Source organism: Pieris napi, chromosome 10 (assembly GCF_905475465.1).
Source record: "Pieris napi chromosome 10, ilPieNapi1.2, whole genome shotgun sequence".
In the NCBI taxonomy this organism is placed as follows: Eukaryota; Metazoa; Arthropoda; class Insecta; order Lepidoptera; family Pieridae; genus Pieris; species Pieris napi.
The window spans coordinates 1,429,071-1,452,191 of record NC_062243.1 but is presented as its reverse complement, the minus strand read 5'-3'; the positions used below and the strand labels follow the sequence as shown (position 1 = coordinate 1,452,191).

At 33.1% G+C, this 23,121-nt stretch overlaps 3 protein-coding genes across 4 annotated transcripts; 2 read left to right on the top strand and 1 right to left on the bottom strand.

Moving 5' to 3' along the window:
• The first annotated feature begins 1,127 nt into the window (after window positions 1-1,127).
• Window positions 1,128-22,751, top strand: LOC125053389 (membrane alanyl aminopeptidase-like). The gene is made up of 17 exons (XM_047654737.1): window positions 1,128-1,246; window positions 2,150-2,384; window positions 3,396-3,679; window positions 5,526-5,681; window positions 6,431-6,748; window positions 7,402-7,585; window positions 7,744-7,982; window positions 8,255-8,438; window positions 9,165-9,351; window positions 9,933-10,030; window positions 11,226-11,405; window positions 11,851-12,035; window positions 17,569-17,736; window positions 18,461-18,601; window positions 19,038-19,061; window positions 21,959-22,010; window positions 22,504-22,751. The coding sequence occupies exons 2-17, from the start codon at window positions 2,151-2,153 to the stop codon at window positions 22,702-22,704; spliced, it is 2,835 nt and encodes a 944-aa protein (XP_047510693.1). The 5' UTR covers window positions 1,128-1,246; window position 2,150; the 3' UTR covers window positions 22,705-22,751.
• On the top strand, window positions 19,069-21,235 carry LOC125053390 (protein ALP1-like). 2 transcript variants are annotated; one of them, XM_047654740.1, is made up of 3 exons: window positions 19,069-19,241; window positions 19,327-19,757; window positions 20,315-21,235. In XM_047654740.1, exons 2-3 carry the CDS (start codon window positions 19,347-19,349, stop codon window positions 21,125-21,127), a joined length of 1,224 nt encoding a protein of 407 aa, XP_047510696.1. In that variant the 5' UTR covers window positions 19,069-19,241; window positions 19,327-19,346; the 3' UTR covers window positions 21,128-21,235. The 2 variants fall into 2 exon arrangements, with proteins under 2 accessions (XP_047510696.1, XP_047510694.1); XM_047654738.1 differs by having other exon boundaries at window positions 19,069-19,757.
• LOC125053391 lies at window positions 19,776-21,943 on the bottom strand. The gene is made up of 2 exons (XM_047654741.1): window positions 21,255-21,943; window positions 19,776-20,277 (listed from the first exon to the last, which is right to left on the bottom strand). Exons 1-2 carry the CDS (start codon window positions 21,927-21,929, stop codon window positions 19,843-19,845), a joined length of 1,110 nt encoding a protein of 369 aa, XP_047510697.1. The 5' UTR covers window positions 21,930-21,943; the 3' UTR covers window positions 19,776-19,842.
• Window positions 22,752-23,121: the final 370 nt, after the last annotated feature.

Below are 23,121 nucleotides of genomic sequence, written 5' to 3'. Positions count from 1 at the left end.
AATCAAAACAAAATACGTTTATTCAGTTCAGATGCGTCTTAGCGCATGTTTATGAATCCGTTCGCAAAATTACCAGGAGGCCTTGTTGAGAAGAACGGTTAAGAAACTCAGCAAGTTTTACCCTTCCTCTACATTACAATTATTATTAAAAGGAAAATGTCATAAACCACAACGTCATTAAAGTTACATAAGTTAAAAAAACCTGTTCTGTGATTTACCACAAATTATAACAAAATTGAAAAAGAACTATTGCCACGCGTTTTTGTCTTCTAAGTAGTCCATTACCTTAACGCATAATATTTTTTTTAAATGTGTTTTGAATCTGTTTAAAAGCAGTTCTAATATTTCACTATGAATCATGTTACAGCAGCGTATACTTAGGCCCATAAATGAAGTATTTATTTCCTACAACTTATAAGATGGCTGGAAAAGTGTTCCCTTATTATGTATTCCTATTGTATGTCACTGTTCTTTAAAAGAGAACTAATTTTACTACGCACAAAAACCATAGAATCATTACAATGACGTATTTCTCCACAGTGCAAGTGCCCTAAATACCAATATATACTGATTATCTAGAGATATTTGTGATAATTGCAAAACGAGACCTTGAGTTCGATCCGAGTCATTCATTATTGGACAATTAAGGTCATTATATAAATATAGTTTACCTATACGATCGCGAATATATTACAACACTTTATTTTTGCTCTCAAACATCAGATATGTTAGGATGTTTTCGTTACATGGTTAGTCAAAGGCAACTGCAGTAAATTCACAGATATATATTTAAAAATATAATACAAAGTCTGCCGAATTATGGTTTTACTAACGCCATTATTGCTGCGAAGAAGATCTGAAACATCTCCTAAATAATAACCAACATTGCACACAGCATACCAAGTTTTTTTTATATACTTAATTACAGGGTTAGCAATTCAGTTATTAATATATTTTATTATATTTGAATGACACGTGCGCTTGAATATAATGATATTAAAACGCAATCATCAAACACACTTTGTATTACATTGAATCGGTAATGTCTTATCAAATTCTAATATGTCTTGATAAAAGATATACTTCATATATATTATAATCCTGATAAAGTCCAATAAAATCATTAACATTTTATTAATGATAATTTCTTTATTCAGTTGTTTATTTCTGTGGAGTCGTATATGTAGGTTTATAATTGTAATGAGTTAATAATTTTAATTTTACCAAACACAGCAGACTTATTGAGGTAAGTTATATTTAATTAACATTAAAAAAATAAAATCAGTGGCGCTACAACCTCTTTAGGCCTGGCCTTAAGATTTCTGAATCTGTTTCATGATCATTTTTAAATCTAATAGGCAAGTGGGTGATCAGCCCTCAGTGCCTGACACACGCCGTCGACTTTTTGGGTCTAGGACATGTCGGTTTCCTCACGATGTTTTCCTCCACTGTTCGAGTGAATGTTTAATGCGCACATAGAAAGAAAGTCCATTGGTGCACAGCCGGGGATCGAACCTACGATCTCAGGGATGAGAGTCGCACGCTGAAGCCACTAGGCTAACACTGCTAATTAAGATTAAGCCAAATTAAATACCTTAATTTTACGACTACAGCCAGGGTTTAAACCCGGGTAACGGAGACCCGGATGAAGTTTCAGTACCAGTATTTGTCCATCTTCTTAATGATTACGTGAACTGTGGCCTTCATGGCAAACGTCATACGTTACCTGATTAGCTTGATTCACGTGATCTCTACGTAGTACTTCTTTCCATTTCATACAAAAAATCAAGACAAGTTAAGAATGGATGTTTGATGGTATAGCATGCCCCTAAATGGAACATGGAAAAGAGTCTCATAACTAAAACTATAATTTTGTTAAGAATTCAGGATTTATAAGCTAAGCGTATTGTATTCATAAAATTTAAAAGGTTTACTTTTTTACACATATTACCACCGTTCTCATGCAAGTTGAAAAATTCAGTACCAACAATTAAAATTCTATTCAATAAATAAATATTTAACGCTTTATAGTGTCCTGAAGTTCCGTCCCATACCCAACCAGTCCCACTCAAATTTCTTTGGTAAATTTATAGTTTAAAATATAGCTCCCTTAAGATACTGACACAGCAAAATATTTTCTATTTTTCAGCATGATTAATTTTCCACAGCTGGTTTTAATACCAGCTATCTTAGCAGTAGTAAAAAGTGAATTCCCCTTCGATGTGGAATCTGTTGCATCCTCTAGTACTGCAAGTGAAGAAGTTTATAGACTCCCGGAGGATTTGGATCCAGTTAGTTTCAATGTAGAAATAACTCCTTACTTTGAAGCTGAAGGAAATAATGAAGCTTTCACATTTAACGGTTATGTGGAAATTATTGTAAAAGTAAGTAAATCCTACTAATGTTATAAACGCGAAAGTTTGAAAGTATGGATGGATGATTGTTGCTCTTTCACGTAAAAACTACTGAATGGATTTTATCGAAACTTTACAATAATATAGCTTATACATCAGAATAATACATAGGCTAGAATGTATAAAGATATTGTGTGAATTGTCCAAAATATCAAGCAAGTAGGAAAACAACTAATCTACCAACTGCGAGCTATTCTGGCGTGCGCTGCCAAAACCGCTAGAGTTTACATTTATAATGTATGATGAAAATATTTATCTTAAATAGTCCTACAAAAAAGCCCGCCACAGTATATATCTACGTCTTATGTGTAATCACAATTTAGGCTATAAGCCATTAGAGCCAAAATATATACTTTTATCGCTTCTGGTATTTAAAGTAGATAAAATATGCCTTTCACGCTACATAATTTGGACAAATATTATTTTAATCCTGCGCAGATGAAGTCGCGGGCACCAGCTAGTGATGATATATTGTAATGATGCTCTTATTTTCGATAAAAGTAATAAGTCTATTTGTTATACATCAATCGGAAAATGTAAATTGGTTAAAAGTATTAAGAAGGGAACATGGACCTGTGGTGGTGTGAGTGTGTCTGGTGGACCAATGGTGTGAGAGGCGGAAAACAGCTGGCCAGCTTATTGGTCACAAGCCAGTATCACGCTTATTATCCACTTCTCCTTAGTAGGAACCTGGGCTATAAAATATTGACCTTTCCAGAACAGACATATTATTTTTAAATTATTTAATTTTTGAAGACAAGGTACCTTAATAGCGTGGGAGAGTAATTAGACCATTAGTGTTGACAACAATTATAATTGACTGTTCGTATTATGACATAATGATAATTAATATGACACATGCATTTTTTATATGGCTGATTGGGCGGATTTTACAATTAATCAATCTGAATGTACCACTTTCTTTGCAAATAATCAATACATTATTCTAAATTAAATTAATGTATTCTTATAAAATTTAAGGCACTTACGAGTACTTCAACTTTAGTACTACACGAAAATGTCAGAGAAATACGCGGAGTTACCGTTTTCGATAATGCTGGGTCAGTCGTTCCCTTAGAACCCTCCAACCCCTTTGTAAGGGAACGGGAATATCATTTCCTAAAACTTAATCTTCAAGAAGGTTTAACATTAAATATAAATGAGACCTATCGGATTGCCATACGTTACATAGGTAACATAAACGAGACCCCTCTCTCACGTGGAGTATTTAGAGGAAGTTACATTGGAAGCGACGGGAAAACACAGTGAGTATATTATAGAGTTAATTGTATTTAGAACTAGATTGGCTATAATTCTTATATATAGCTTTCAAATAGTTTATCCAGAATATTTCAGAGATGCATAAAGACAATCTTCGTATCTATTCTAATAAGACGAGTAGATGATTGGTTTTCTGTTGCAACTCCAGCCCTGCGATTCTGTAACTCACGTGAAGCAGTCATTTTATGATTTGGCATTCTGATAAACAATAAACTACAAGCTCCCACCTTTTCAGAATGCCAAATCATAAAATGACTGCTTCACGATTGAGAGCGACCGCCGATGCGAAAACCGCTGTGTGAGTTCGAAAAGTGAGTTACAGAATCGCAGGGCATATTGTGATTTTTAAGCTTGGATTTGACCTAGAACCGTCGCTCTCTCTGTGGGATAAGTCCCTTAGGTTTGATGAGCTTAAAGACTAAGACAGAGAACGTCAGAATTATTATGAAAGTTAGATAAATCGCGGATGTAAAAGATGCATTGATAACTCGAAGCGGTCTTATAGACCAGTGCAGATAGCCTTCAAAATAAATAAAAAGTGAAAAAAATTACAGTAGGATGAAACCCATTAGAAAAGCAGGGGAATATGATCAAAATGAAAGGAAAAATAAATTACGGTCGATCTGAGGTCGGGAAGGGGTAGGGGGGGGAGGTTTAAGGGTAAAAAACGGTTTATCTCGATTTCCGGCAAAACTAAAAGTCCTATCGAAGAAAGTTAAGTGGCAAAGTTGTAGGTAATAAAAAGATCTAAAACTTTTGTATTCACACATTTTTCACATAACCTCAAAATTGGTGTGAAAAATTCAAAAAACCAAGTTTTTGGTTTTTTATTTTTATCTTTTACAAAAATTTATTTTTTTAAACGAAATTTGGTGAGAACTTACCTTATTATGTCCCAAATATACTGTAATTTATTTGATTAAAAATATTTATTTTTTCACCTTATTTTGAATTAATATCGAAAAAACACCCTAATTTTCAATCGAAAATTCTGACGTCAAAATTTCAGCTTTTTTCAAAAAGTTGGTGTGCTTTCAGTTCGTTGAAATCTCTACTTTCCTATGGTAAAAAAAAATATATATATTACCATAGTAAATCTTCTCAGAAAATGCAAAACATCGTATGCAGTAACGCCCAGACCCGTCATAACCTTCCCTACTTCTCTTTTAAAGTTTTCACCAAATTTCGTTTAAAAAAATAAATTTTTGTAAAAGATAAAAATAAAAAACCAAAAACTTGGTTTTTTGAATTTTTCACACCAATTTTGAGGTTATGTGAAAAATGTGTGAATACAAAAGTTTTAGATCTTTTTATTACCTACAACTTTGCCACTTAACTTTCTTCGATAGGACTTTTAGTTTTGCCGGAAATCGAGATAAACCGTTTTTTACCCTTAAACCTCCCCCCCCCCTACCCCTTCCCGACCTCAGATCGACCGTAATTTATTTTTCCTTTCATTTTGATCATATTCCCCTGCTTTTCTAATGGGTTTCATCCTACTGTAATTTTTTTTGGTTTCAAAAATTATCGGCACTGGTCTATTAAATTAACAGTTAAATACTAACTAGTGATGTTTATTTATAATATGGTATTTTCTAAGTCGGGATTTACTGTTTATATTTTATTGATCCAAACGAAGATGTAATATTGTATTTTTATTCAAATCAAATTATCATATAGTAGTTACAATAGTTTTCACTTAAGAACGTCATTATTGCAATTCATAATTCAGTATTGCTCCTGCAGTCTCACTAAAATGCGTAATTTTTTTTTAACATTGCACAACAGTATATTAAAAGTTTATTATTAATTATTAACAACTTTTTTTAGCTATTACGCTGCAAGTCATTTGCAGCCCACAAACTCAAGGCAGGCGTTCCCTTGCTTTGATGAACCTGGATTTAAATCGATTTTCAACATTATCATTAACAGACCTAGAAATTTCACGCAAACGTATGCCAATATGCCTCTTCTACGCCAGGAAGTGTATGTATTTATATTTTATTACAAGTTTATTAATATAATATGTTTTATGTAGTCAAAACGTACGTAAAATATAAAAAAGTGCGTGCGTGCAAAGTACACATGTTAGAAGTGAAACTTCTTTGGCAAACTAATTTTTAAGTCTTGTTCATATTTATACAAATCTAAAACCTTAGATTTCCGAGACTTAGAGAGAGGGGAAAAAGGAAGATATGTTAGGAATTTAATTGTCATTAAAATATGAAAAGTGTCCAAAATTGATACAAATTATAAATTTAACTTTTTTAATTTATTTATTTTATAATAAACCACGTGGCATTTTAATTTACAATTCGTCACTTAAGATTGCAATAAATTATTATGCATAAAATATAAAATACATAAAATAATATATTTCATAAATTCTCTTTACGAAATTTTAATTCAAAAATAGAATTTCAATAAGGTAAATTTGTCAATCTCAATCGGTCTCAATCGCTCTCTCCCTTTTCTTCGACACTTCGTGACGTTTCATCGGTAAAAATATTACCCTCCTAAAGAAGTTTCACTTCAAAAACATCAATAGTATAAGAAAATAATCATTGGTTTGTTAAAACGTTCAGATTTATTGTAAGAAATTATCATTTTATTTTAAACGATCGAGTGATATGATTTATCTATTACTTGCCTAATGCACAATAAAAAGAGCAAGTAAATGGATTAAAAAGTATTTTGATTCAATAATCAAATTTTAAAGCCATTACGGTTTTCAGAAATGGCAACCGCGTGAAAGAAATATTTCAACCAACACCAAGAATGTCTGCTTATTTAGTCACTTTTCATATCAGTGAAGAGTTTACTGTGATAGCAGATAACAATAACAATGCAAGACCTTACCGCATTCTCGCAAGGCCAAACGCAGCCGGTCAAGGAGCCTACGCTTTAGAAGTGGGACCTCCACTTACACAATGGTTTTCAGACTATTTGGGAGTCGAATATTATTCTATGGATGATAATCTTAAAAACGACCAAATCGCTGTCCCAGATTGGGCCTCTGGAGCGACTGAGAACTGGGGATTGGTTTCATACAGGTACATACGAAAGGTGATCCATTTTAGGGCATACACATATCTGCCTATGTAATGGTGTTTATTATAGTTAAAGTAACTGATTTTATGCATAAATTACTTTTTAAAAAGCTGTTTTAAAAAAAAAAACAAAAGTAAAATTTATTTTATTACATTAAAATCTTAATAATCTGTTTTCTTATATATGTTAACGTAAAATTGTAAACACCGTTAGATTGTAATCTATCTCGCGAGATTATAAACTGTCGAAAGATTGTGAACCTCAGCGTACTGCTTATAATTTAACGTATTATTATTCGGTAGATTGTACTACACTAACTTAGTTATCATTCAAACTTCTTTAGTCGATTACAGATTAATTTTACTTCCCAACAATTTCATATAACTACCGAATAATAATACCTTAAATTGTAAGCAGTTCGTTGAGGTTCACAATCTTTCGACAGTTTACAATCTCGCAAGATATATTACAATCTAACGGTGTTTACAATTTTACGGTGACATATATATATTATATAATATTTAAAATTACTGTTTATTTTTGAGTTCATGTTTTTATGTGGCTCTGTCAAATATAAGCTTTGACAATTGTCAAGCATGGCGAGGAATTCAAATGTAGAACGTTATAGCACGTATGTATTGTACGTTGATTACAGAGAGGTACGACTTTTGTACGAGGAAGGCGAAACAAACGCGTTAGACAAAATGTATATTGGAACTATAACTGCTCATGAGCTTGCTCATAAGTGGTTTGGCAATTTAATAACCTGCAGATGGTGGAACAATGTCTGGATAAACGAAGGATTTGCCAGTTACTTTGAATATTTTGCTATGCATGAAGTAAGTATATTTTTAAAAATTTCGCCTCAAAAATAAAAGTTTCGAATATTAATTTTTATATACATGATATAAAATTTTCCGCTTTACCAGTCTTTGCCACAATTTTATACTGTCGATTTTAATTGCGCATAATTGCATATTGAAATTTTTAATTGCAGGTAGACCCATCATTGGAAATAGCGGATCAATTCAATATATTATCATTGCAAAGTGCCCTATCATCGGACTCATCTGTAAATACCAGGGCATTGGAGCACACAGTTAACACACCGACCCAAGTTACTGGACATTTTAGTGGAATCAGTTACACGAAAGGGGCAGCCTTATTAGTTATGTTGAAGAATTTGATGGGAGAAAGTACATTTAAAAAGGCCTTGAATTACTTTTTAGTAGAGAAGTGAGAATTTTTTTAAATACTAATATAAAAAAACATTTACTATGTTTATTAATAATAATAATATAATTTTTATTTTCAAATAAAACCTTTAAATATCAGCATCATATACATTTGCGGGTAGATACTTAAACTGGCAATACCCGCGGCATAACTACCCGCAAAATGAACTCACGACTTCATCGTTGAGAATTGCCAGAGCGGTCTCTGCAAAAACAACAATCTCGCAATTACTCTCTTCAAAGATAATAATAATTATTATGTTTATCAATTAGATCCTACGAACATGCATATCCTGTCGATCTCTACTCAAACTTTGCAAAAGCCGTTGCAGAAGACCAAACTCTTCCAAGTTCTGTGAACATCGCTGCCTTTTTCCGATACTGGGTAGAAGAACGCGGGTACCCCGTTATCAATGTTAATGTCAATATGGCGTCCGGTCTCATTAAAATTTCTCAGGTATTGTTTGTTTACTTTACACTTTAATTTAGAGACACTGCCATTATATGCAAATTCTTTAAAATATACTAGAAAAAAGTTTAACGTTAAGTAAACGTAAAAAAAGTAAACATAACAAATAACATCCAACTTTAAAACTACGCGTATTAAGAAAATGTTAACCAAGAACTGGGAAAACTAAAGAACTGAATATACAAATACATGATTACCGAGAGTACCGAGAGTTTTTTACGCCGGATTTTTCTCTCGGCCTACACCCTCTGTCTTCTGTGCCGATGAGTAGGGATGCCTACAAATTCAAATTTAATGACGTGGAATAAGTGATACATGTATCTTATGTTCCATAATAAACATATTTTATTTTATTTTATTTTATTTTATTTTATTTTATTTTATTTTATTTTATTTTATTTTATTTTATTTTATTTTATTTTATTTTATTTTATTTTATTTTATTTTATTTTATTTTATTTTATTTTATTTTATTATGACAAGTGCAGCCCAGCACTAAGTTGGACTCAACCAATTTTAAATATTTTAAACGAGAAGTGTGAACCTCGACTTTTATATAATAAACCTGAAAATGAAATGGAAACGTATTTTCTGTTACTTTAAATCGTATACCATTTTATTTGACTCTGATAGTCTGAGTCAAACTTTGATCATGCTTGTTGTGAGGCAGGCAAAATGTTGGCAAAAACAAACGTTAATCATTAATTATTTTAGGAACGTTTCTTCATCAGCCCTTCAGCTCAACAAACTAAGCAATTCTGGCCTATCCCACTTACATTCACATCAGGGCATAACCCGAAATTTGAGAATCTTACCATCACCCATGTCATGCAAGGTGAAGAATACGAAATTCAAAATACACCTGGACATAATTGGGTGATCTTTAATCTACAGCAAAAAGGTATGATAAAAATTAAATTAACAAGAAAACGCTATCATGAATATAATTTTATTTTGTGATTTTTACTTTGTATTCAATTATAGCATGGTAAATTATAATTTGTATGCTTTAATTTGTTGATATGTAAAAACATGACACCTAAGTAACCGTCAGCTTTTAGCGGTTACTAAAATAATTCACAAAATAAGTCTGCAAGGCGTTTTTTTTTTTTTTCAAGTAATACCACAACCCCCTAAACCACAGCTAGAATTTTGTAAGAGATTTATTTTGACACGACATTGCCACGATTACATATTATTATTGTTTTATGCATGATGAGATCTAAGAGATGTTTTTCAACAATAGGTACACGATAAATGCCGCTACCGTGCGATATGCTAACACTTATGCATATACAGAAAAATCTAATAATGTACGGACAATAAAAGCATAAAAGGTCTAGGGGCTTTATTTATTACGTTAGGAATTGTCGACGAAAAAAAGCGGCTCATCCTAACTTGTAATTATAATAAAATAATTAATATATTATCACCTAATAAGGTAATATCGAAAATATTAAAATTTGTATAATTATTTTTTAGGAATATACAGAGTAAATTATGACACTCACACATGGGAAATGATTGCTGATGCTCTTCAAACTAATCACACGCAGATACATCATCTAAATAGGGCTCAGGTAATAATGATATAATATAATACGTATGTAATCCCCACGTACTTGTAACGTACGGCCATAATTAGTTCATAATACCAACGCATGCGCTCCGTGAAGCCTGCGAAGTGCCCAGGAGACTTCTGTGCTTCTGGAAGGAGCTAGGCTGACTAAATTATCCAGGACTTTACGCAAAACGGACCAATTATGAGTCTAAGTTCGGAAACTGACTCTACCAACCAACGCATGCCATATAGTGCCGTATAGTGAAACTATCTCGGCTTGGTGGTTGCGAAACGATCAGATTATTAAAATGATGTTTAGTATTTAAGAGAAAAATGCTCAAGATAGAGATAAAGGAGACTTTTAAAAGTTTCTTAGACAAAATATATAGCTAGTTTTGTATTAAATAGTATTATTTCAAGTAATAAATGAGGTGTACTATATCGTCATCTCTGTATTTTCTTCGAACTTTTTGATTATTAAACAATAAACACTAACGGTCTGATAAGTTAGTCTGGCTAATAATAGAAGATAACGATAAAGCGTGGCAAATTCAAAAAAAAATAGTTGTTTAATATATTTTGTGGATTAAACTTATTAGAAACTTGATTTTATTTTTTTAACATTGATAGTAAAACTGTATTTCTATGAAATTAAATACTATACGTATTTAGTATTTTACTATTGATACTTAAAATGACACATTGCATGGAAAACTAAAATTATATTTGTTATAAAACACATCTTTATTCGGAATAATCAAATCCTGCGAAAGAAACGTAATATTCTATTAAATAAAACAAAGCTTAGGCTATTATACCTGTTAACTATTCGGAAAAAATATATAATAGAAATAAAAATGGGTAATTGCATGAAGTATCAAGAGAATAAATCATACTAACCTAAGAAATTCAATGAACACAGAATGTGTTGCCATCCGAAATTTTTCAAATAATTCAATTATCTTCATTCATTAGCCAGACTCTAACTTATGTTGGTTCAAAACCTTACTTAATGTTCTGTGCAGAAACCGTAAGATCAATTTTTTTAAATCAAAAAAACAGTTTCATGACTAATTTGAGGTGATTCAATCCTACTTAAGTTTTGGAATTTAGTTCGAACGAAGTTTTGTGCATATATTATTATCTAATGTTAACTGATTTTATTTTACTAATCGATTGATATGATAATAAGAAATGTAATAATCCTTTTTCAGATTGTCGATGACGTGTTTGCTTTGATGAGGTCGGAAAGAATGTCTTTTAATCTAGGTTTCCGAGTACTAGATTTTCTAAAGAAAGATACCAGCTATTACTCTTGGTATCCAGCGATAAGTGGATTCTCCTGGATTAGAAACCGATTCTTGCATATGCCAAGCACATTACAGGAGTTCGATGTTAGTATTCTATACGATCTCCACTTACAATTTTGATCCTTGCATTATTCAATAAACTCTACCGAACGCGTGTCTGTATGAACGCGATTTTCTTAAAATCTACTAAACTGATATATTAACATTTCACCAACAGATAATGTGGTTTTTGAGATTTATGTATTATTTTTTTAGAATTAAGTAAATTGACTAAAATATAACATTAACATACACTCCCGTTGAAAAAATAACTTGTTTTGGGGTTTGAACGAACTCTTAATAGAGAGTCATCTCTAAGCTGCCACAGCTCTAGAATTATTTTTTTCGGGATTTATCTAGATTTATAAAAGTTATTATTGTCAATCTAGTAAATAAATTGTTATCTAGATTGACAATAATAACAACTAAAAAATTTCCAACATTCTGAAGTCTCCATTTGGTAAAAAAATGTGTTTCGAATTTCTTACAGATTATACTGCACGAATTCTTGCGTAATGTCATAGAGGACTTAGGGTACGACGTTCAAATAGGAGAACCTTTGTCAAGGACATTGAATCGTTTCTTCGTCCTTCAGTTTGCTTGTAGCATCGGCCATACTGGCTGCGTCAACAACGCTGTGTTGAAGTTCAATGCTTTTAAAAATAACAGTAACAAGTAAGTGAACATTATTTTAGTCGTTCCACAACTGAGCGTTTTTCAAGGCAGTTTTTGACGCGCATCACCACTTTGTGGAACCAGCTGCCCACTGAAGTATTTCCGAACCAATTCGACTTAGGGTCCTTCAAGAAAAGAGCGTACCAACTCTTGAAAGGCCGGCAACGCACTCGCGAGCCCTCTGGCATTGAGAGTGTCCATGGGCGGCGGTATCACTTAACATCAGGTGAGCCTCCTGCCCGTTTGTTATTCTATAAAAAAAAAAGTTCAAGTAGTGTAAAGGTTGGAAGACTGAGGATCGTACGAATCATGGCTATGCACCTTTTTACTTACATGTTAAATGTAAGTTAAAAAGGTAAAACTGGGTTTAACGGCAAAGGAAAATACTGTAAGGAAATCGGCATGTTTGCCTATCAAGCAAAATTTATCAATAAATCTCATATTAGGTTGGATGTATGCTAATGCTTTTTTTAACACTCAACAAATTAAATCAAAATCTTTCTTTTATGTAATAGGAGGCAAACGGGCAGGAGGCTCACATTGCCAGAAGGCAAGTACGTTGCCGGCCTTTTAAGAATGTGTACTTAAAAGAATCGCTCCACAAGATATATATAATTGATGTAATTGCTCCCCATCTAGCTATAATTTTCAACAATTGTATTAAAAGTGGCGAGTTTCCCGATCTAATGAAACATAGTAAAGTCATTCCATTATTTAAAGCAGGTAGTATGTCCGACCCCAGTAACTTTAGACCGATTTCCGTACTACCTACTTGTAGTAAAATATTTGAAAAAATTATATTAAATCAACTGGTAAGTCATTTTAACGTAAACAAATTATTACATAATAATCAGTTCGGTTTTACCAAGGGTCGCTCGACAGCCGATGCCGGTGTTGAGTTATATAGATATATAATTAAGGCTTGGGAGGAGTCGCATGACGCTTTAGGTGTTTTCTGCGACTTATCCAAAGCATTTGATTGTGTCCAACACGAGACCTTAATCGGGAAACTCCGCCATTATGGCATCAAGAATACCGCACTGAATCTTCTGACTTCCTATTTACACGGAAGAACTCAGAAGGTTGAAGTGAATGGTAAGAGGTCCTCTGGGTCGGCAGTAGATATGGGGGTACCACAGGGCTCAATTCTTGGCCCTTTCCTCTTTCTTGTTTATATAAATGATCTACCTTTCATGGTAGAGAGAAAACATCAGATAGTTTTGTTTGCTGATGACACGTCCTTGATTTTTAAAATCAAACGACAAATAACAAATTTTGACGATGTGAACAATGCTCTGTCTTCGATTGTCCATTGGTTTAGTATGAATAACCTTCTACTTAATGCAAAAAAGACAAAATGCATTAAATTTTGTGCAAAAAATTCAAGGATTATGGATACTAGACCAATTACAAACGGTGAGGAATTGAATCTGGATGATACAACTGTATTTCTCGGAATCACCATGGATTCAAAACTTCAGTGGTCCCCTCATATTAACGGATTGGCGAAGAGACTTAGTTCTGCAGCCTACGCGGTTAAAAAAATTCGCTCTCTAACTGATGTCGATACAGCTAGACTTGTTTATTTTAGTTACTTTCATAGCTTAATGACTTATGGCTTATTATTATGGGGTCATGCTGCTGATGTCGAAACTATTTTCATCCTGCAGAAGAGGGCTATTCGTGCAATCTATAATTTAAAATGTAGGGAATCTCTTAGAGATAAATTCAAGGAAATTAATATACTTACCTTTCCCTCGCAATATATTTTTGAAAATATTATGTATGTATACAAAAATAGTGATAAGTTTACTAGAATAGAACATACGCACAATGTTAATACACGGAACAAACGCAGGCTGCAATTTCCCCGTACTAGACTATCTAAAGTTAGTAATTCTTTTTTGGGGAAAGGGATACTCTTCTTTAATAAAATCCCAGAAGCTCTTTTATCACTGCCTTTCAATAAATTTAAGAAATGTATTAAAGAAAAGCTGTGTAAAAAGGCTTACTATAAAGTCAACGATTATCTAATTGATAAAAGGGCCTGGGACTAGTGCTAGACAGGCTACTTCTAATTAATTTGCGATATTTGTTATAAATAAGTGTTGTTTGATGATTTGCTGTTTTAAAAGAGTACCGAGAGTTTTTTACGCCGGCTTTTTCTCTCGGCCTACACCCTCTGTCTTCTTTGCCGATGAGTAGGGATGCCTTCAAATTTAATGACGTGGAATAAGTGATACATGTATCTTACGTTCCATAATAAACATATTTTATTTTATTTTATTTTATAGAATAACATAGAGTTTGCAACATTAAATCTATAAAACCTTATCTTATGAATTGAATTTGTCATGCTTCATCATCATCATCAAAAACAGAAACGTGTAAAAATTAAATCTTAATAACACATTAAACGCAAACTTTACTTTATTGCTTCTAATTGCTAGTATGACATTAATTAAAAATTCATAGTCATCATTAATTTTATACGTATTATTTGTATTCATTTTATTTTATCAGCCTCAGTTTGACAGTCATCTAATCCTTCAAGCAAGTGCAAGGTTAGCCAAAGACTTGTAGTCTACGATAAATAAAAATAAATAAATCAATGGCGCTGCAACCTTTTTAGGTCTGGGCCTCAGATTTCTGTATCTGTGTCATGATCATTTGTTAATCTAATAGGTGATCAGCCTTCTGTGCCTTATGCACGCCGTTGACTTTTAGGGTCTAAGGCAAGCCGGTTTCCTCACGATGTTTTCACCTTTCGAGCGAAAAATAGAGCGCACATAGAAAGAACTACGTGACTACAATACTGTGAAACCGAACACCGACCGCCACTTTAACGTGACGACGCCGGATGTTAGTTCGTTCGCAGCACTCTCTGACATATGTATCGAACTGAATAATGCTTACATAAAGTGATCCAATGCATTTATATTTATAATCATTCTATAAGGGTTAGGGGGAACCATAAATTAAATTTAGATTTTTATTTTTAAAATTTATTTATTTATAAGTAATTTTACAGCTACACATATTATAAAAGAAAACACTTAGACGGTATAAAAGAAAAAAAAAACAATGTCGCTTCAATTACGATTTCTGTTTCATGATCATTTGTTAATCTAACAGGCAAGTAGGTGATTAGCCTTCTGTGCCTGACGCACGCCCTCGACTTTTTGGGTCTAAGGCAAGCCGGTTTACTCATAATGTTTTCCTTCACCGTTCGAGCGAATGTTAAATGCGCACATATAAAGAAAGTCCATTGGTGCACAGCCGGGGATCGAACCTACGACTTCAGGGATGAGAGTCGTACGCTGAAGCCACTAGGCCAACACTACTCATGTAGTCTAAGATACTCCAAATAAAACAAAATCGTAGATAGAAAATCATCATTATATTTTCTCATCGTTAAAATTATTAATTTTATTAGTGATATATATAACTAAACGTCTCTAATACATTATACGATTGCCGTAAATGTATATTTAAATAAATAACATCCTGATAGGCGTGGTCAATTTCCTTTAATGTCTTTATTCCTTTTACTTGATTGCCACTTATCTAAAATGGTGTGTTCTCACGCAATCCTACTACTAGAAATAATTCAAGGATTTTTCCTATTTTCCAATAGGAAAATTTATTTATTATCCTCAATATATGATAATTGAGTGGCGCTATAATTCTGTATCAGTCTTGGTCTTGGATGTCATGTTTCTTTTGTATGTTTTTCTATACGTAGATAGGTAAGCCGTTTTTGTTGCTCTGTATCATATTTTTTATTAGTGACACTTTTTGTGGATACAACCAATGTGTCTATTTTATGTTTTAACTTTTTTTATTGTAAAGCGATGTATCTGTTTTGTTTCCCAAATAAATAAATAGACACAAGTCGTTAATTTGAATAGTGGGTACTTTGCCCGTACGAGCAAGTAACATACTCATAGCATCTCCACTGGTGCGCAGGCGGAATGTGAAATTAAGAGTCGCTCGCTCAAACCATTACCCTTACATATCTCTATAAGTAGTGAAGTATTCAATATTCAAAGAATACTTTCTGTTACTCCACAAGTACTGTTTAAGGCTGATTTACACAGGGTCAGTAGACAAGTCAGTCGCAGCGCCAATGTCGGCGCCGCGACTGACTTTAACTGTTTACATGAAGTAAGTAGTAGTGGTGCGTTTCTCACGATGAGCACACGTGTGTGAAGTCAGTGGGAAACATGAATTCGCGAAAACAACTGAAATGACAATTTAATTATTTGTTGAAAAATTTATCAATTTTGCTGTTGAATGAGTTAATAGAAATGGTAGAAAATGAGATAACTAAAAATAAACGACAATGGGTAAAAAATGGATTGACGATAGAAACGAAACTGGTGGCTCTGCTTTGTAGCTGAAGCAATTGCGAATTTTCGCCATATAATTGCACCAATTTTAAGGTGTCGTCTTCGCTAAGCTTCATTTTTATCGCCAGCGAAAAAAACGTAGTCACTCTACAACGCAGCGGCAGTGACTAACCACGCACTGACTTGTCTGTTTACACGGGGTTTATTTGGCTGGTGCGGGGGTGCGCGGGTGGCGGGGGGCGCCAACTGACTTTAAAATAATCGTGTCCGAATATTCAAGTCAGCGCTGACTTCAAGCCACTGCAACTGTACTGACTTCAAATCAGTTTACACAGGGTTTTTTTCGGGTCAGCACTGACTTGCCTCGAATTTGTAGTCAGTTACTGACCCTGTGTAAATCAGCTCTTATGGTAAAAATATCAAAAATATCAGCTCTTATGGTATAATATAATAAAAGGGAGCCTCGAAATAAAAAAAATCTGTCAAATGTAAATTGTAATCTAAGAAATGTTGTACTCGCAATAAGTAGACAATCATGTAAACCATTTTATCATAACTTTATTGTCATGAATAAAGTACATTATAATTATGTTTAGTAACTGATTACATTCGATCAGGATCCATTTATGACCATGCTACACTGTTGCACACGGGCTTAACGCAAGTGAGCACGGGTTTTTTATAGTCATTTGCGCTTTTATCTTCCTGTATATAAATATCACTGTTTTGGAGGCTGTGAAAATGGAGGTCTAAAAATTTGATAGATTCGTGTGGGCGGTTATTATTATTACTTTTAAGTAGTGTAGTCTTAATAAGCAGGTGTGATAAAATCAACTAATTGGTTGAGAATAGAAGATAATATTTCTTGCGAAATAAATTTCACAAATGTCTTAATTTATTATTAAAAAAAATCAGTGGCGCTACAACCTCTTTAAGTCTTGGCCTCAGATTTCTCAATCTGTTTCATGATCATTTTTAAATCTAATAGGCAAGTAGGTGATCAGCCTCCAGTGTCTGAAACACGCCGTCGACTTTTTGGGTCTAAGACATGTCGGTTTCCTTCGCACATAGAAAGAAAGTTCATAGAACCTACGACCTCAGGTATGAGAGTCGTACGCTGAAGCCACTAGGCCAACACTGCTACTTAACTTAAAAAGGTATTATTAATTAAATGTTTTCAGAGTGAACCCTAATATTAGAAGACACGTCTTCTGCCAAGGTCTCCTCAGTGGCAACTACAGTGATTGGCAGTTCATGTACCAGAGACGGCTTAACTCAAACAACCAGGCGGATGAGACTGCCATGCTGAGAGCTCTTGGTTGTACAAGTGATAGTCGGGCTGTGCAAGAGTACGTATTATGTGAAGAATGAAATCTACACATAATATAATAATAATTACAGCGGAGATAACAAATATTTGAATGGCACACAATGAAAAATTTAATTTTTAAATTATTTCACAATATTTTCTATGATTGTGAAATAATTTACATTACACAATAATATAAAACTATTGTGAAATAATTTAAAAATACAATGTTCTTTTTATATTTTTCACAGTTTGCTTCCGAATTTTGTTTGTACGAGGGTTTTTCTCAAACTATAGTAATTACAGAGGAAATACTTGTATTTTATTGCAACAATTAAAAGCAAAAACTGCTGGTCCAATTTTAAAAATATTTCACAATCAACATTAGAGTATATTAAAAAATAAATGCCCTACGTGGAATATAAATTACTGAAATATTCATTGATTAATTGGGACTAGTTAATTGTCACACGAAGCCTCTTAGGCAATTTTTAGTAGGAGAGTTTATTGCCAGTTCTTCTCTTCCGTTCTACGCCCTTGATTTGAGAACTGGCAGTAAATGTAAAATTATAAGCATTTAATGTATATTTCTTTATTGACGTTCATAAGTGTACATTGTGTTACCTATATGAATGAATGATTTTCATTGATTGATATTAGTTACAATTGTGTTACAAAAAACAGTTGAATAATAATTATGAGAAACAAATTTATTCTCCGTTGCCATAAGAATATTACAATCTAATTGGACAAAATATTTAAAGGTTCCTGCAGATGGTTCTCAGATCAAACGTGAAGGCACAAGACAGCTTGAATGCTCTGTCATTCCTCTATATGGGCAATAGAGCAAACGCGAGGACAGCGCTAGAATTTTTGAAACCAAGAGTGGAAGAGTTTAGGAAAAAGTAAGTTTCAAATTTGTTTTGATCCGTGTTATTCGCGTTTGATCGTAAATAACTAAAACATATGTATACAAAATTCGTATGTGCAACCAAACTCCGAAATAGCTTGACCGATTGTTATGACTTTTGTTTTATATTTGGTTTGAGATTAGCTTGAAGTGAAGTTTGACCCACAAGAAAAAAAAAAAAAAAATTGTTGCAATTTTTTTATGATTTGGTATACAGCCCATTTTCTTTACCATATATCCCCATTTTATATAGCGACAATAGTCCTACCAACATATGTATATAAATACATTTATAGGGAAAACAACGTGTGCCGTAGTTATTTTAAAAGTAAATTAATTATTGTGTCATAAGGCGATGAATGCCGAAACCGAGGAAGGAATAGTTTAGCTTATATGGAAATTTAGTTTTATGGAGTAAATTTATTTTCCAGGGTTGTTCTACCGGCCTGGTTTAATAATAGCGGCCTTCACACGTGCAGTTCGGAATGGCATTTCTGGAACTGCGCACCAATCTGCAGATAAATCTGTGCAGACTAGACCGCGCGCTGATCTGTGCTTCTACTTTACGCTTCAATTGTAATAACAGTTTGAACTGCGGTTCAAACTGTCTATTTCGCTTTCCTGCAGATAAAACTGTACGTATAAATGCTTTTCGAGAGTTTAGATCGCAGTATGGAATGGCGCGTGGAATGTCGACCAATTTTAAAAGTTTTCTTTCAGTTTTAACCGGTACAGTAGAAATGGATACACGTCTAGTGATCGCGTTAGCTGGTTTTGTGGTTGGTTTTAATAATCTAAAAAGGAGACGTGTATGGGTTAAGAAATATAGACGAAAATTTGGACATTTACCCATGTTAAAAGAAATACGAGAAAACTATCCAGAAGATTTTAAAAATTACCTACGGATGGACGGCGATAATTTTGATTGCTTATTGGAACTTATCCGTCACAGAATTACTAAGCAAGATACAGTTATGAGAAAATGCATAACACCAGAAGAACGTCTTTCCGCAACATTAAGATATCTGGCAACTGGACGTTCATTTGAAGATTTAAAATTTTCTTCTGGCATTTCTACATCAGCTCTAAGCAAGATAATACCGGAAACGTGTAAAGCGATTTACGAAACGTTGAGGAAAGATTACATGAGGGTAAGTATTAAAACACTATTTTAATTAATTTACCTTTTTAATTACGAATACGAGACAAAATTAACATAGAAAAATTTAAATGAATTCAAAAGTTAGCGTCATCATAGTTATGGTAGTATTCTTTGAGAATAGATTCTGTATTTTCTGTGTTATGAGTATGTTGAGGTTCAGATAAAATTATATCAGAGTTTTCTTGAAGTGGGGTAGACGATGACGATGGCCCAGAAATGTTAGTATGAAATACAACTTTATTGCATTGTTTATCACATATATCAGACGTTTCTGTTAGTTGTTTTAAAATGCCTTTGCGCATAACTGTATGTATAATTGATTCTGCATATAGAGCTTGGACTTTGTCCATTTTTTCAAATTTTTTTGAAATTGTCACTCCTAGAGCTTCATATTCTGTCATCTGTCTGCTATTTTTTTGAAGTGCTTCTGTGCATACATTAATGAACTTAATTTGAGTGTCAATTATATTTGACTTCCTCTTCGTTCCCCGTGGAGTAGGGGTTGATTCCTGAAAAAAATGTAATAAAAATGTATATTTTTTACAGTTTCCTACAAGCAAAGAAGAATGGCTGGAAATTGCTAAAGGTTTCCATGATCATTGGAACTTTGTTAACTGTGGAGGCGCACTGGACGGAAAACATATAAGAATTATTCCTCCTGCCAATTCTGGAGCAAAATATTACAATTATAAGAACTTTTATAGTATGGTTTTAATGGCTCTGGTAGACTCAAACTATGAGTTTATTTTTGTTGACGTTGGTAAAAATGGCAGGATGTCCGATGGGGGTGTTATTGAATACACAACCTTTTACAACAAATTATTAAGAGGACAATTAAATTTACCCGAGAGAAGCGAGAATGATCATTATTTAAATTACGTTTTCATTGGTGATGAAGGTTTTGCATTGAATGAAAACCTTTTGACCCCCTACCCGCAAAGAGAACTTGATCATGAAAAACGAATCTTCAATTACAGACTCTCACGTGCTCGTAATGTTGTTGAAAATACTTTTGGCATAATTGCCTCTAGATTTCAGATACTACGTACACCTATTAACATGAAACCAGAAAATATATGTTACATAGTACTAGCAATATGTAGTATTCATAATTTTTTAAGAAAGAGAAGTAATTTTTATATGTCAGCATCAACCGTGGACAGAGAAAATATTGAATCGAGTACTGTTTTAGACGGAGATTGGCGCCAAAACAGCTCTGAACTAACTCCATTGGACAGATATTCGGCCAGAAATGTGCCTTCCTTAGCTAAACAGAGTAGAGATGAATACAAAACATATTTCAATACAATAGGTAAGGTTTCTTGGCAAGAAACTATGATAAACGCTGGTAGATCATAGCTGTTAATATGGACAAACCTTTAATTTTTATGTAATAATCATTTAATTTAATTTTAAAATGATAATAATCACTTACTTATACGTAATAAAAAGGTTTTCTGTGAAAAACGTGTATTTATTATCTTACCTTAGTATTTGTATTTTCGGCATTAATTGGTAGCGATGCTATATTAGTAGTATCCTGTAGTGGTGATGGTGAGACATCTCGTGGAGGTGATACTGAGTTAGTTCGAGAAAATAACTGTGAAGCGACGTTTGTATATTGGGAATTTTCATTTTCTATATCTATATTGGAAATACTTGGAGTCGGCAATTCTTGGTCTTTGGTAAATAACATTTGATCATAATACCAAAGACTTGGTTTATATATATCATCCTGTGCACTTCCGCTTTTATTTCTGGTTTCAGACACTTTTTTTAACTCCTTGCGGAATGCTCCCCTTAGGTTTTGTATTTTTTTCGTGACAAAATCCCTGTTCGCCGTTGTAAAACCAACATTTTTGCAATAATCTATGAGTTCGCCGTATGCTTTTTGTTTTAAATTACGGTTTGTATAAGCCGACTTATTTTTAACTTGCCATAAACATGGATGTTCCCGATATATCCTTATAAAACCTGTCACTGCTTCCACGCTCCAAACTGCCATTTTGAAATAATTGTCATCCACACGAGGCACCCGCATAAAACTGTACAAACGTTTGTAAACACCAATGCGCCGAATCGAAATGTCAAACCACCACGCGCTTGTCACGTCTACACGGACGGATTGGACGACAGATCGGAATGGCGCGGACTGTTTCATACGGTTCTGACTGTACGTGTAAAGGCCGCTAATGTACTTAGTAATCTGGCGAGTTATCTAGACGAAGCAGGTCTTAACGACGTAAGTATGGAATTCCGTTATCTTGAAGATAGCACGTTATTAATACAATCAATAAAACCGAAGTGTGCGTTTTACTGTATAGCCCATTTATATATATTATGTATAGCTTTTTTATTATCACCACACAATTTGTATTTTCAGAAACAATTATCAGAGTAAAACTCGACTTATTTTTCCAAGACTGGCAACTTACTATCGGGACTTGTTGAACATAATTTTTACAGGGGCAGCGCTGCACTATTAATAAAAAATATTAATTATAACATCGTACGTTTTAGACAGATAATAACTTTGAATATAAATATATCCAGTGTTTTATAAAGCACAAACTATTGTTCCAGACATCATTGTACATTTTACATTCTATTTAATTAAAGTTGTTAAAAAAAATTTGAACTAATAATACTTATTATTTCTTTGGGAACTTTCAGAGCATAATATTATGCTTCAACTTTTCTTATTTCAAAATAATTTATTTTTAATTTTTGTATAGATGGAGACTTGGCTGAGAGCCAACCAGGCTACAATTCCGGGTGCTTCGACAGGATTGAACGCGATAGCTTCTGCTAGAAGTAGCATGGATTGGGGAACGCAGAAAGCCTCCTCGATTCTCAGAGCCGCTAGAGGATCAGCTATTATTGTTGCACCGACATCCATATTATTTTTATTAACAGCTTTATTATTACTAAAATAAATAATATAACAATTTATTTTTTAATAAAACCAATTTAAAGGCAATAGAATAAATTGATTTATTATATATATGTGTTTTATTACATTATTAGAATCGCCGATTTAGTTAAAACTTATATGATAATATTTTTTAAATATTCACGTTATCAAACCGAAGGACGAAATAATAATTCTTGTAACGATAAATAACTTTATAATGCGCTTGTGTTTTTTTTTTAATTTAAAAATAGAATCATTGTAATTAAACATTAATTATCCAATGATCTTGAGAATTCAAAATTTACCTTCAAAGTAAATAACCGTGAAGAGACACTTATTCCTTTAACGCGATAGAAGTTGTTGTGTTTTTTTCTATTTATCGATTAAATATTCTATTATTAGCATACAAATTTTTTTAAATAGTTAATATTACTCCGTT